At 37.6% G+C, this 12,586-nt stretch overlaps 1 protein-coding gene across 6 annotated transcripts in view; it reads left to right on the forward strand.

Annotated features, from left to right (window-relative positions):
* Positions 1 to 12,586, forward strand: part of ZFYVE28 (zinc finger FYVE-type containing 28) — a 145,353-nt gene that overhangs the window by 88,372 nt on the left and 44,395 nt on the right. For all 6 annotated transcript variants that reach the window (XM_064418879.1, XM_064418876.1, XM_064418878.1 and 3 more), the window contains exons 5-7: positions 839 to 928; positions 2,515 to 2,604; positions 5,228 to 5,329. In XM_064418879.1, coding sequence (XP_064274949.1) covers positions 839 to 928; positions 2,515 to 2,604; positions 5,228 to 5,329 — 282 coding nt within the window. The remainder of the gene's footprint in view (positions 1 to 838; positions 929 to 2,514; positions 2,605 to 5,227; positions 5,330 to 12,586) is intronic.

Below are 12,586 nucleotides of genomic sequence, written 5' to 3' on the forward strand. Positions count from 1 at the left end.
TTTTTCTGATTGGAAAAGGCATCATTATTCTGTTACATTGAAAACACTTCAATTGAAAATATTGTCTAAAAACATGTTTTAAAGTGTGGGTTTGAGTGCAGACACCAATGACAGTTCTTGCCAGGGTCTGTGCAGCTTTTGGCCTGTCAGTTCCACTCTCTGTATACAGCATTTTTCTTCACCATTGTTTTGCAAACAACTTCTTCCCTTTCTGTGTTACTTGTATTCTACAAATGACCAATTAAGTAATACAGTGACAGAAAACCACTAAACTTCTACCAGTTTCTTACCTTGTTGAATTAGTGCTTTTGCTAGTAATTCCACATAGAAATGAGGCCAAATTTTAAGTGTCATAAACTGTCTCATCTGCGTAACTCATTTCACTAATCTAATTTCATGTAAAAATATTATAGGTAAAATGTTCGGTTTAAATCAGAATTTTTTAATTGAGGAAATGCAGAGTAAACTGTTCTGTCTTTAAGATGGGGCAGTAAAGATCCTTCCAAGGCACTGTGCCACACAGTAAAGGGTTCTGATAGCTGAATGTGCTATCATAATTACATCATTGTATCATAAATGTGCTATATAATTATAATATTTCTAAATTACTGCTGACTTCCGCTGCCTCAATTCCACTTCAATAAGTAATTTGGCTGTGTTTCTCATAGATTGTTACACAGTACAGTTTTCATTGTGAGTGCTGTTGAAATAAATACAAATTGGTACAGGAAATCATCTTAGGTTTCTACGATGATTTGTTCTAGGTCTGGTTTTATTTAAAATTTTATTTGTTAAAGCATGTGAAACAGTGGTACATTATTTTTTATAATTTTTGTAGTTATGTGTCAGCCATGGTACCTGTGAAGTCTCCAAAAGAATACTATGTACAGCAGGAGGTTATCGTGCTCTTCTGTGAAACTGTGGAGAGGTAAGTTAAGGACTAGGTCTTAATTTCTGTGTTTCCTTTCTGTCTGAATTTTTATAGAAGTACATTAACTATAATATTGAAGAATTGTCATAAACCAACAGCTATTTTGCTTTTCTAGTAAGTATCCAAATTCAAAGGTATTAAGCATGCTTCGCAGGCACAAGCCTCTGTTTTGTTTTCTACATTAAAAAAATACAAAACAAAACACAAGAGTTAATAAAATGACAATAACTGTATTGTTGGTATGCCTAGTTACAGATGTGTACATGAAGACTCAGCATTTAAATAAGCTAAATCTGTTAAATAAGATAAACCTGTTCAGAGGAGACAAGAGTGAGGGGATCTGATCCATGCACACAAATATCTCTAAGGTGTGTGTCAAGATTGTGGTGCCAGACTCTCTTCCATGGTGCCCAGGGACAGGACAAGGAGTAACAGCATAAATTACAACAAGAGAAGTTCACACCAGCATGGGGAAGAATTTCTCTATATTGAGGTGGCAGAATGGAGGTTGTGGAGTCTCCCTCTGGAGACATTCCAAACCCACCTGGATGTGTTCCTGTGTCACCTGCTCTGGCAGATGACCCTGCCTGGCAGGGGGGTTGGAATGGCTGATCTCCAGAGGTCCATTCCAACCCTGACAATTCTGGGATTCTGTATTTGCCCAGTAAGAGGAAAAATATGGTTTCTTACTTGTAGCTTTGGGAAATCTGTCTGGGCTGTAGGAGGGAACAGGGAGTGAGCATGGGCCACAAACCAGGGTTTGCTTTGTGGCCGTGTCCTGTCCACCCCCAGCAGTACTGGCTGACAGGGAATAAGAAAATGCTCTTTGCATTCTTTTGGGGACCAAAAGCAGGACTCGTGTGCAGTTTTCATTGCAGTCTTAAACATTGATATGAACAAGTCAGAGAAGAAATTTGAGGGTGTTATAAAACATATATGGTGAAATCTAGAAATTATGAAGCAACCTGGAAAATACAGCAAAGTAAAAAATCCAAGTAAAGTGGGGTTTAGTTTTAAAGGGACTTAAGACATTTGAGAAGTTATTTGAGGACAATTATGTCTCCCCCAAATATTAAATCCGTAGACTTCAGTAAGTTATTGTGTAGAATCGGGCTGTTCTTGGGTGGTTTTCTTAGGTTTTTTGTTAGTTAAGGGGGAGATTGAACTTGATAATTAGAGCAGTTTGTATTTGAAAATGGAACCGAGTACTTTCCACTATTACTTTAAAAATGTTTATTTTATTTGAAAAATTGTCAGCACCAGTGGTTTTCAGTATCAAACTGAAGCTTGACATAAAATAGTATATAGAGAAAATTTCATAAAAGTGAATTGTGACTATAAAAGCTTTAAATGCTTAAAGGGATTTGTTTCTTGCATTTATGTTTTTATACTATTTTTTTCTTTAAAGCAGAGACTTAAGCAAGCAGTTATATATATGGTGGTTTAGATTGTACAGAACCAGTGCATGAGTTAAATACTATCAGTTTGGTTTGGTTTATAACAATTTTTTCAAATTTTTCCTTAGTGAAATGTATTCTTCAAGACTTTGATGTCTTACTAAATAATTTTATTCTTCTGCTTAGAGCCTTAAGGCTTGGATACCTCACTCAAGATATGATAGATGACTATGAACCAGCTTTAATGTTTACAATTCCAAGATTAGCCATTGTATGGTGAGTAATTTTCACTACTCTCTGCTCTGCCTCATTTAAAGGTTTATTGAAGACTGGAAAAGCTGTGTTTAGAATTTTGATGGTCTGTCTTTCACCTGAGTTTGCTTTAACGTTCTTTAAAAAGAATTAAAGGAGGAGGATTGTTGTGTTCTAAATCATTACCAGTTTAATGTAGAATATAAAGACAAAAAAAAAAGATGGTAGAACTCTAAATAGAGCAGGCAGGAACAATTGATCAGGCATCCTCCCTCAAAATTTAAAAATTTGGAACATCAGTCTTTGTAATGTCATGTCAGAAATATTTTTTGAAAGCACATATTTTGTGACACTCAAAAATAGGATGACCTAAGGATACAATTCTTGAAAACTACAGATTTTCAGTTAAATTTGTGTGTTTTTCTCAATGACTCTAGGTTCGGAAGGAATTACCATGGCAAACTTCATTGTAACTGTTGAGTTAGGCTTAATTCTCTTGAAGGAAAGTGCTAATATGTGTTAACTTTTGTGTAGATTTGTGCCCTGTATTGACCACTCAAGGCAGCTAAATTGACAGTGGTTTTGCTTCATGCAGTTTTTGCAATATTGAACAAATCAGATGCATTTTTCCTAATGAGTCTTCATGGTTTACTGAGGCAGCAGTTTCTCTGGAGTAAAGCCAGCATATTTTTAATATTTTACCATTGTGAGTGTTTTACAGTTAGCTAATATAAGTAGGATAATTGAGGGAAATAAAAACCCTCAAATCCTGAGTGTAATACACTTCTCCTCAGGAAATCCCTGTGGCCTGTTGTTCCTGTTAAATAGTATATTGTCTCTAACTGTCATTCTAAAAATAATAACAGTAATAATCTGATTATTGGAAGACAACAGGAATGTGAGAACTCAGTTTGAAGCTGCTGGAACTCACAGTGAAGGAGAACACATCATGACTAACTGGAAAACCAGGGCTCTCTGGCAAATAGATCATGTCTATCCCAAATTACAAAGAAGGATAGAGAAGAAGTTTGAGTGTCCCTAATTGTCCAGTGATAAGAAACTGAATGACTGTCATGAATTGTCACAGAGCTCTTTCAAATGTTACACATGTACAGAAGCCATTTCATATTATTTTTATTCTGTAGTGCACTAGCCCACTTTTTCTAATTTCTTCCAAGAGTTAAATTCTCTCAAGCAAACTGCCTGGATGCCAAAGGAACAGTGACTCTCATCAGGTAGAATTTTGAGGAGAGTAGCCTTGAACTCTCACTCAGCAAAGTAGTAACATTTGCTTATGCAGAACATAAGACATGAGTCAGCAATAACTGCTTCACTTTGTGGCAGCCTGCTTGTTGAAGCTTGGCAAGCATAGAGAAAAAGATAAAATTATGTGTCCCTGGCAACAAGATAGTTTGTCTTAAGTCACAAAAAAAAAAGTGACTTGCAAAGGAAGCAACTTTTTCTGGCTCTCATCTCCTCTTCTCTGCTCCTGCCCTCAAAAAATTAATCCCCTGGTCTTTATTTTTCTTAATACTTCAGGGAAATTCATATAGCTTGTGACATCAGCTTTGCTGCTGTGTCTCAGAGAGGCTTTGGTGGTCACACAGGTGCTTGCTAGGGAGGGGCTGGTGACCAAAAGATTTGGACAGTCCTGTTAGCCAAGGGTTGCTGTTACTCTGGGTGCTCTGGGTGCTGGATGGCTCTAATAGCAATATGTAATTGGAGTTTAATAAAAGGAACATGCCTTTGGAATATCTTGGGTAACAGAGCACTGACACTATGGACAGGAAGGGGAAAACGGCTTTGGAAAAAGAAAACTGATGTAATCTCAGCTGTGAGAATGCTTTGCCTTTGGGAAACATGCATTGGTTTTGCAGGGGGCAGAGGATTAAATAGTTCTAAGCAGAGTGGTGCCTGCTGGGAATCCAGTCTCTCACCCAGTCTGGTGTGGCACAGCAGATGTGAAGGTGAATTCTGTTTAATCCATGGCACACAGACAGGTTTGGGCAGTGGTGATTTGGTCAGGAGCAGCTATTGAGATAACTGCAGTGAAGTACCTGGAGGCTCTCAGGATTTCCAGGGAAATTTGTACAAGTGCTGAGTTGATTTAAAACCATGGTTTCTTCAAAATATGTTTTATGTGATCAAGAAAATCTGTTTCCTTTTTTTATCATATATCAATACCACGTTATATTTATCTTGGAAGTAGAAAACTAGGAACTCAGGAGTCAGCTACCTTACCTGGAAATTTATAGACTGGGAAGGAAAAGCCATCTGCAGTATCTCAAATCAGTGGACCTCCCCAAATGTACTTAATAATAGGTTTCCTTTGTGGGATTTTCTGGTCTTTGGGTTTCTTTAAATTCAGCTGCAGCAATGAAATAAATGTATGTTCTTCCATTTATGCTCCCATTGCCTTTTCTGCCTTGTTTAAGAATGGGGAACAGAGTGGAAAGGATCTTTTTCCTGTTACTTTAAATAGCATCTAATTCTAGCTGTGGGTGAATCAGACAAAAATAAGATAATGAGATGTAGTTAAATGTTGTTCTAATGTTTATGTACAGTTGCTTTTCTGACTATTCGCTGGTTGCTCTGTGTAATAAAATTTTCATTTTTGTGTGTGTTCATGCATGTGTTTGAATTACAGTGGCCTTGTTGTCTACTCCGAGGGACCATTAAACTTGGACCATAAACCAGAAGATATGTCTGAACTCTTCAGACCTTTTCACACTTTGCTAAGAAAAATAAGGCAAGTAATAAAAGATAGTTGTAATTGCTTCTCTTCTGAAGTGAAAATCAGAGTCTGAAAACTCATAAATGCTTAAAAAAGCATTTCTGTTTGCTATGTTAACCATAAACTGCATTTTCCTCTCATCAGCCTGATATACCCATGAAATAACTAAGTGTAGTTTTTCATTTCATGGTAGTTTTCTGAACTTTTAATCCCTGTGATAGTTTTTTTTTTTTTGGAGTATCATTTTGTAGCACTTCACATTTTCCTTCTGGTTAGATGATGCCTGTAATACTAAAGTTAGAGTTTATTTTTGGGAGATTCTGTTTCTAATTAGCATCAATGTTTCTGCTTAACTAGGCTTATTACATTTTCTTGTTATGCTATGATGCAACACTCAGATAATTCTTAACCTAATAGAAATGACTATCAGTTTTTCATTTTGTAAATTTGTTTTTTACAGGATGAATCACTATATACTTCCTTCTGTATTGCATCAGTGTTGGTTACCATTGGAGGTGTGGGCTTTGGCTCAAGTATAAAGAACATTAAAATATTTTTTTCTTAGCTGAGTTCTTTAGACCTGATCTCTTACTTTGGAAATTGAGCTGTATGTTAAAAGGATCTTTATGTTCACTCTTCAGGTATTTTATCTGGGTGTTCAAAAATTTTCTTAATCCATAAGCCCTGTTATTTTCTCAGAATTCATATTTATGTACCAACCGCAACTTTTGTTCCTAGAAATCTCTAGAGATAATTTGAAAGGTTTGGGGTTTTTTTCCTATGTCCAATTTTCAGCAGTTTATTGCCTTCCCTGGATGTCATGGTGACAGTCTGATGCAAGAATAGTTTTCACATAGTTTATCCAGATTGATCTCCTCTCATCCCTTAGAGGTGAGGCATCTCCCGAGGGAGAATGTGAGTTTTGTCAGGGGTGGTTCAGAGGGGAGCTATTTCTGAAGTTAGCCTTTATAAATATCTAGACCACATCCTCGTGTGTCCCTTGAAAGCTTCCTAGTATTTTTGTCTAGAAGTCTTATTTTTAGGTACATTAGTGATATTCATAGTGAAATCTGAGAATTAAAATTGACCAATTAACATGTTGGGTTTGTTGGGGTTTTTTGAGTAATTATGGTATTATAAAACACTGGGTTAAGAGTAACAGCATGAACTGAGGGGCAAAACTAAAGTTAGGAGGAAAAAGCTTTATTGGTACTGAAGCTTACGAAGTCCATGAAATTTACATCAAAAAACCTTATTCCCAATATGTGGCTATTGCACATATTTTCCCCTGTATTCCACTTGCTGTCTAAAGCCAAAAAGATATTTAAAAGCTAATATTCTTCTCATCATCTGTATTTTCTGCTTTATTATCCTCATATTTCACAACTTGAAAAATGAAAATCAGTGAAGTCAGTGTAATGCTCAGCCCATTTAATTTTCATTTTTTACTGTGAACGTAGCCGTGGGATTGAAATTTGTAAAATACTTGTTTGTTCAATAACTACACTTTTCAATGCAAACTTTAAAAATTAGAAATCTTTCATATTCAGTTTTGGAAAAGTTCTGATACACTTTAAGACTTGTATTTATTCTGTAAAGGAAAGGGAGCATTAAAAAATGAGACTTCAGTTGTCTGGGAGACAAAGTTGGCAAAGTGTTCTTACTGAGATAACATCTATCAGAGCAAAAATTCAAGCAAGAAGTAATATGAAATTCCATGCCTGGCAGTGTCTGAATTGAAGGAGCTCAAATACTGGCAAGAACTGAGCTCAGAAAGATCCTTTAGTAATATTCTTGAATGGAAAATACATTGCATGAAAATAACTATGAGATGCAAATATGTGCTGTTCATACAGAGTAATTGAATTACTTTCAAAAGTCCCTAAGCTGTGTAGGGTTGTTTTTTTTTTTCTTATCAGGTTTTTTTTTTTAGCTCATCTGGCTGCAATCCATACTCTGTGAGAAGGTTCACAGAAACCTGTGAAGAAGATGGAATGATATTTGATACGAATACTCTGGTCCCCAACAAAAGAAGTGTTTTTCCCTGGAGACTTTCTCCAGTCTCCAGCACTAATAGTTAAGGCATGAAAATAGATTCAGAAGTCTTCTGTTAAAAACAGCTGCATTTTGTATTCCAGTTGTGTGCCTGTTGTAAGAATATAGAACATCTTACTGCAGAATGTGGTCACATCCCAGTGAATTTCTCTGTAAATTTCTATAACTTTTTAGCCCAACTAAGTATTTTAGCTTATGGGGTATCATCATATACAGAGCTGATTATTTTGTAGGATTACAGGTAATTAATGTTTAAACTGTATTATCCTAAAATATCCATAAGGCAGAAGATAAGTACTGTATTTAATTATGTTTATCCACATAATTAAATCAGAAGTAGCAGAGAAGATAAATATCTATTAGGTATGAAAATTTTTGGTGTCCTACTGGTGTCTGACAACTTTGAAAACAATAGAGATTGTTGAGACTCTAAGAAAAAGCAGTAAGGGTTCTTGCTGAGTTTTTGGAAAGGTTGAGCAGCAAATTATGGCTTTGAATGTTTTAATTAATATCTAAGCCAGGTGCTTGTGTTGACTTTTATTTTGTGTGTAAAACATTAGCATTACATCTACCAAAGCATAATTATATAGTAGTGCTATCTCTGTGCCTTTGAAACGAAGGTGTTTGAACCATTTCTGCCAAACTGCTGCAATTTCCTTGGGAAACACACAGATCACATCACCTGCTCTGTGCACAGACATGTCACAGGGGCCTGTCACACTGATCATTCCTGTCATAAAGCACTACCTATACTATATATGCATTTGAGGCTGCTGTTCAGGGATTTTCAAAAGTCAGCAAAATTGGAGTTTTGCACTACTCCTTAATCCTGCCCTGTTTCAGAGCCCTGTGCTTTCCTGGTGCTTGTTTCTAGACCATTCCAAGTGCTGGCAGAGTCCCCATGGATTTTGGTGGTGCAGAATCAAGGAGATGGCCCATCAAGTGGTGCAGAATCAGAGCATCATACCATTTTAAATACACTGAAACCTTTCTGTATCATTGACCAGAAATTAAATGCAATGTACATACTCTCTGTGTTTTAAAGAATTGGGTGGGGCAGTGTGGAATTAGTTTTCTTTTAAATTAAGTGTGCACAGTGGTTGGGGGGGGGAAACTGGATTCGTTTTTTCCAAGGTGGCTGGTTCAAAACTTTGAGTTGGTCCAAAACTGTGGCAGTAAAGAAGTGTCAGTGCTGTTTGTTGCATATCTCAGTGTTGGTTTCTCAGTGTGGGTGTGTCAGACAGATCTGTGGACTTTGGTGAGCAGAGCACAGCAGGACTGGGGGGATGTGTGTGGCATCCCTGTACCTGCACCAGGCTCCTACAGTGGCAGCTCCATGGAGGCAGCTGGTTGTGCTCCCTTTGGAGCATGAGCTGAAGCACAGGCTGGCAATAGCAATGAAGCTATTCTCTGACAACAAGGCAGTTTAAAATTCTAGTCAGAATAGGAGCAAAGTTAATGGAGGAGGCTTAAGGAATGTGCAGGATTAGAGGGTTTGTGGCCCTGACCTCTGTTAAGCTGAACTTGTCTTTAAAGACATCTGTCCTCATGTCTTTGAAGTTTTTTTGTCATTTCTGTACCCTGGATATTGGCAGTAGAGTAAAATATGTTCATTGGTTTTGCAGTAGGCAGAGCAAATCTCTACAACTGCTTGTAACAGGCAGAGCACATCTGAAGAACTTGCTTTGTTTTTCTGACAGTAGCTGTAACCACTAAAAGAAGAATGTTCCTCTATTTTGAAAGCTGGATTGCCTTTCTGTGATACAGTGCCAAAAAGAGTGAAAAAGCAGGTGAAACCTCAACATGCACTTCTTAAAATGCAGTATTTTCTGAAGCCCCTCTGAGAAGAAAGTGCACTGCTGCTCATCAGGGTGGATAGCAGAAGCTGACTTTACCTGTGCCTTCTGAATAATGTAAGCAGAGGGAGAAATGCTTTTTGTCTATATGAGCACAATGAGTTAAAGGTTCTTCAGCAGAAAGAAAAGGAACCACTGAAGTAGCTACAATTTAATTAAAGCTTAAAGTTTACTGATGACGCCTGATGTTTAGTTTTTAGTAGTGAAATGTCACATTTCTTTCCATATATTGGTTAACATTCATTTTCAGTATCTTCATAGTCATTTTACAACATGACAGATTGGCAGTGAGTCCTGTATATTCTAATATACAGTATATCTAAAAGGTAACTGTTCAAACATTTGTCATCCTCAAAAATGACTCGTGAATCTAGGGAATTTTAACCAGAGAAGTGAAGATAATTACTTGAACCTCTTTTAGAATAAGCTGTAATTTTTAATAGCAAAATTTCCAGTGTTTGGATTAAGAAAATGAGCATATTCCCTTTGAATTTAAAGCAGGATTATTTCTCTACTGAAATTACAGGGCTGGTAGACAACCATGTGTAATTCAACTGGTTATGTTATTCTTCCAAGACTGCATGGATCTGACTCACCTAAAAAGACATGAGGATTGTCAGCTGATTTCACTGGTCATTGTTGTTGTTATTTTTTTTAATCAGGCTTTATTTAATATCCTCAAAACTGCATACAGTTGCTCTTAAATGTTGAGGTGTTGTTATTGGCAGAAACAGAGTCAAGTCCATGGAGCTAGCCAGTATAAAGTAAATATGTGTTTCCAGCACTGAATTTACAGTGAATGTGTGAAACCTGCATTGGATAGGTCTGAGCAGCCAGGCTTTCTGAGCCTGTGGAAAGGAAGCAGAGTAGCTCTGGGCACCCAGACATTCAGTAATCCTGGGTGGTGCCATGTGGTGTTCTGTACTGAATAAAACCCCAGAGTAGATGCTGAAGTCCAAAGATTCAGTCTCAGATTTTCCCTGAGCCCAGTGGATCATTCTCAGTGATGCTGATGGGCTTGGATGGAAAGCAAATTCCTTTAGATGCTGCTGTTGTAGTCTCTGTTTGTAGAAGTTGCTCATTCTTTTCTTGTTTTGAGAAGTGGCTGTGGCTGTGGTGTATGGAGAAGTGTAGCTGATGTTGAAGCAGTTTTCTGTTGCTCAGTTCCTGACACACAGTTTTTAAGCCATGGAAGAAAAGCTCACTGTGGATTGTGGAACACAGGGATGCTGCCTTGGTTCAGAGATTGCTGGCTGCTGGCAGCCAGCAGGATGCACTCACAGGGATCTCTGTGGGTCTGTCCTGTGCTTTTGCTCTTCCTTAGGACCCATGAGGAGCCAGGATTCTATGCTTGATGGATCCTGACCCAACCCAAAAGTTTCCTATGTCTTCAGCCTTGTCCCTCACATATTCAAAGATATAAACCATTCACTGTTACATTTCTGTGCTTACTGTTGTTTGTTGTGTTTTTTAAATGAAAACCCCAAGTATTTTTAAAATCTCACATTACTTTGTTTTGTAAAATTCTGCATGAGTGTTTCTTCACTAACAAAATGGAAATTCATAATGCGAAGCCTCATGGCAGCAATCATCTTATTCTATGGGGGTTTTTTCATCCCATTGATATAGTTATTTCCAAAATAACTGATAATGCTACTGTTTTTATGTTGCCCTTAAAACCTTAGCCATTCTCAGTTTGTTTTTAAGGTGATGTTCAAGTGCTTAATCTCTTACAGACACTGGTTAAATACAAGATCTGAGTAATAATAAGATGGTACCATTACATACTTTGTAGACAAAAGAAAGGAATGTATAGGTATTTAAAATGTTCTGGTGTGCCAAATAGCAGTACTGGTTTATAGCTTATTAGTCAGGTGGGTCTAACAAAGATTGCCCATTTTCCTTTCTTATTTATGACTGAAAAACATGTTCAAACCTTAGATTTGAAGATGCATATAGGATGATTCTAGGAAATTCTGACTTCTCTGTTACAGAGTATGAAAAGGGAGGATACAATAGTGAAATTGTTCTTACAAGTGGTACTTCTGGAAGCTTAGAACTTTTTTCAGGGTCATATTACTCATATAAAACAAGATTTTTTAAAGAAATAAAATGTTAATTGTGTAGAATGTACATAGCCATAACTTTTTTCTGACTTAAGAATGTTTATCTAAACTGTTAGCTTTTTCAAACTGTAGGTAGCTGATACACAGGTCAATACTAGTGATGCATTTTTTGAGCTATTTGAAAAACTGGTAGTACTTGCAAAAATATTTGGTCTTTGAGTTAGCAGGTTACTAATGTAAACCATTTACTGGAAATGAAAATGTGAGATGTGTTGAATGTTTCTTTAGTGGTTTTTTGCCTCTTTTTTATATCAAAGTTACTCCTTTAAGGGAATTCTTTTAATATTTGAATATTATTATTATGCCAGCTGAATGTCACCTGCTTGCAAGTTATTTCTAAACATATGAAGAATAATGGACTCCTAACCTCTGTTGAACAGGTCTTGCTTTTCCCATCCATTCTTTTATGGTAAAATACACTTCCTGATCTTTGGAAATGGTGGCAGCAGTTCTTGACAGTGGTTATTTGTATATGTGACTTCTAATTGAGAAGGATAATGTAAATCAAATTCAGGCCTAAAATGACATGCTGCTGTGTCAGCCGATTTGTTTTTGAGTTATCAAGCACTTAATAACACTTTGTTTTCAGGTGCCTGTAGTCCTAAAGTGCAGTACTGAGGACACTTGGTAATGCTGAAGATGCTGCATGTCTATAGAAAACACAGTTTGCTAAATTGCTCAGTGTTTGCTTCCAGACCTGCCTTGTCCTTAACACCATGCAGGAGCTTTAGTCCTTAATGACCCAGTGTGTGGCTTCACCCAGCTGACAGCTCAGCCCCACGCAGCCACCTTGCTCACCCCTCCAGTGGGTTTGGGGAGAGAAGCAGAAGGGTAGAAGGGAGAAAAGTCATGGCATCCCATGATAAAGATAAAGATCCCAGATAAAGACAGTTTAATGGATAAAGGAAAAGCCCCAAACAAGCAAAGCAAGGAATAAATTCAGCACTTCCCCAGGCAGGTGTTCAGCCATGCCCAGGACAGCCGGGCCCCATCACACGTAAGGGTGACTTGGGAAGACAAATGCCACCACTCCAAACAACCCTCCTTCCTCCTCCTTCCCCAGCTTTATATACTGAGCCTGATGCCATCTCTGTGGTGTGGAATATCCTTGGGTCACTTGGGGTCCCCTCCCAGCTCCCTGTGCACCCCCAGCCCCCTCGCTGCTGGGGCGGGGTGAGGGCAGGAAAGGCCTTGGCTGTGTGAGAGTCCTGGGCAGCAATAACAAAAACACCCCT

Source organism: Passer domesticus, chromosome 4, assembly GCF_036417665.1.
Source record: "Passer domesticus isolate bPasDom1 chromosome 4, bPasDom1.hap1, whole genome shotgun sequence".
Taxonomy (NCBI): domain Eukaryota; kingdom Metazoa; phylum Chordata; class Aves; order Passeriformes; family Passeridae; genus Passer; species Passer domesticus.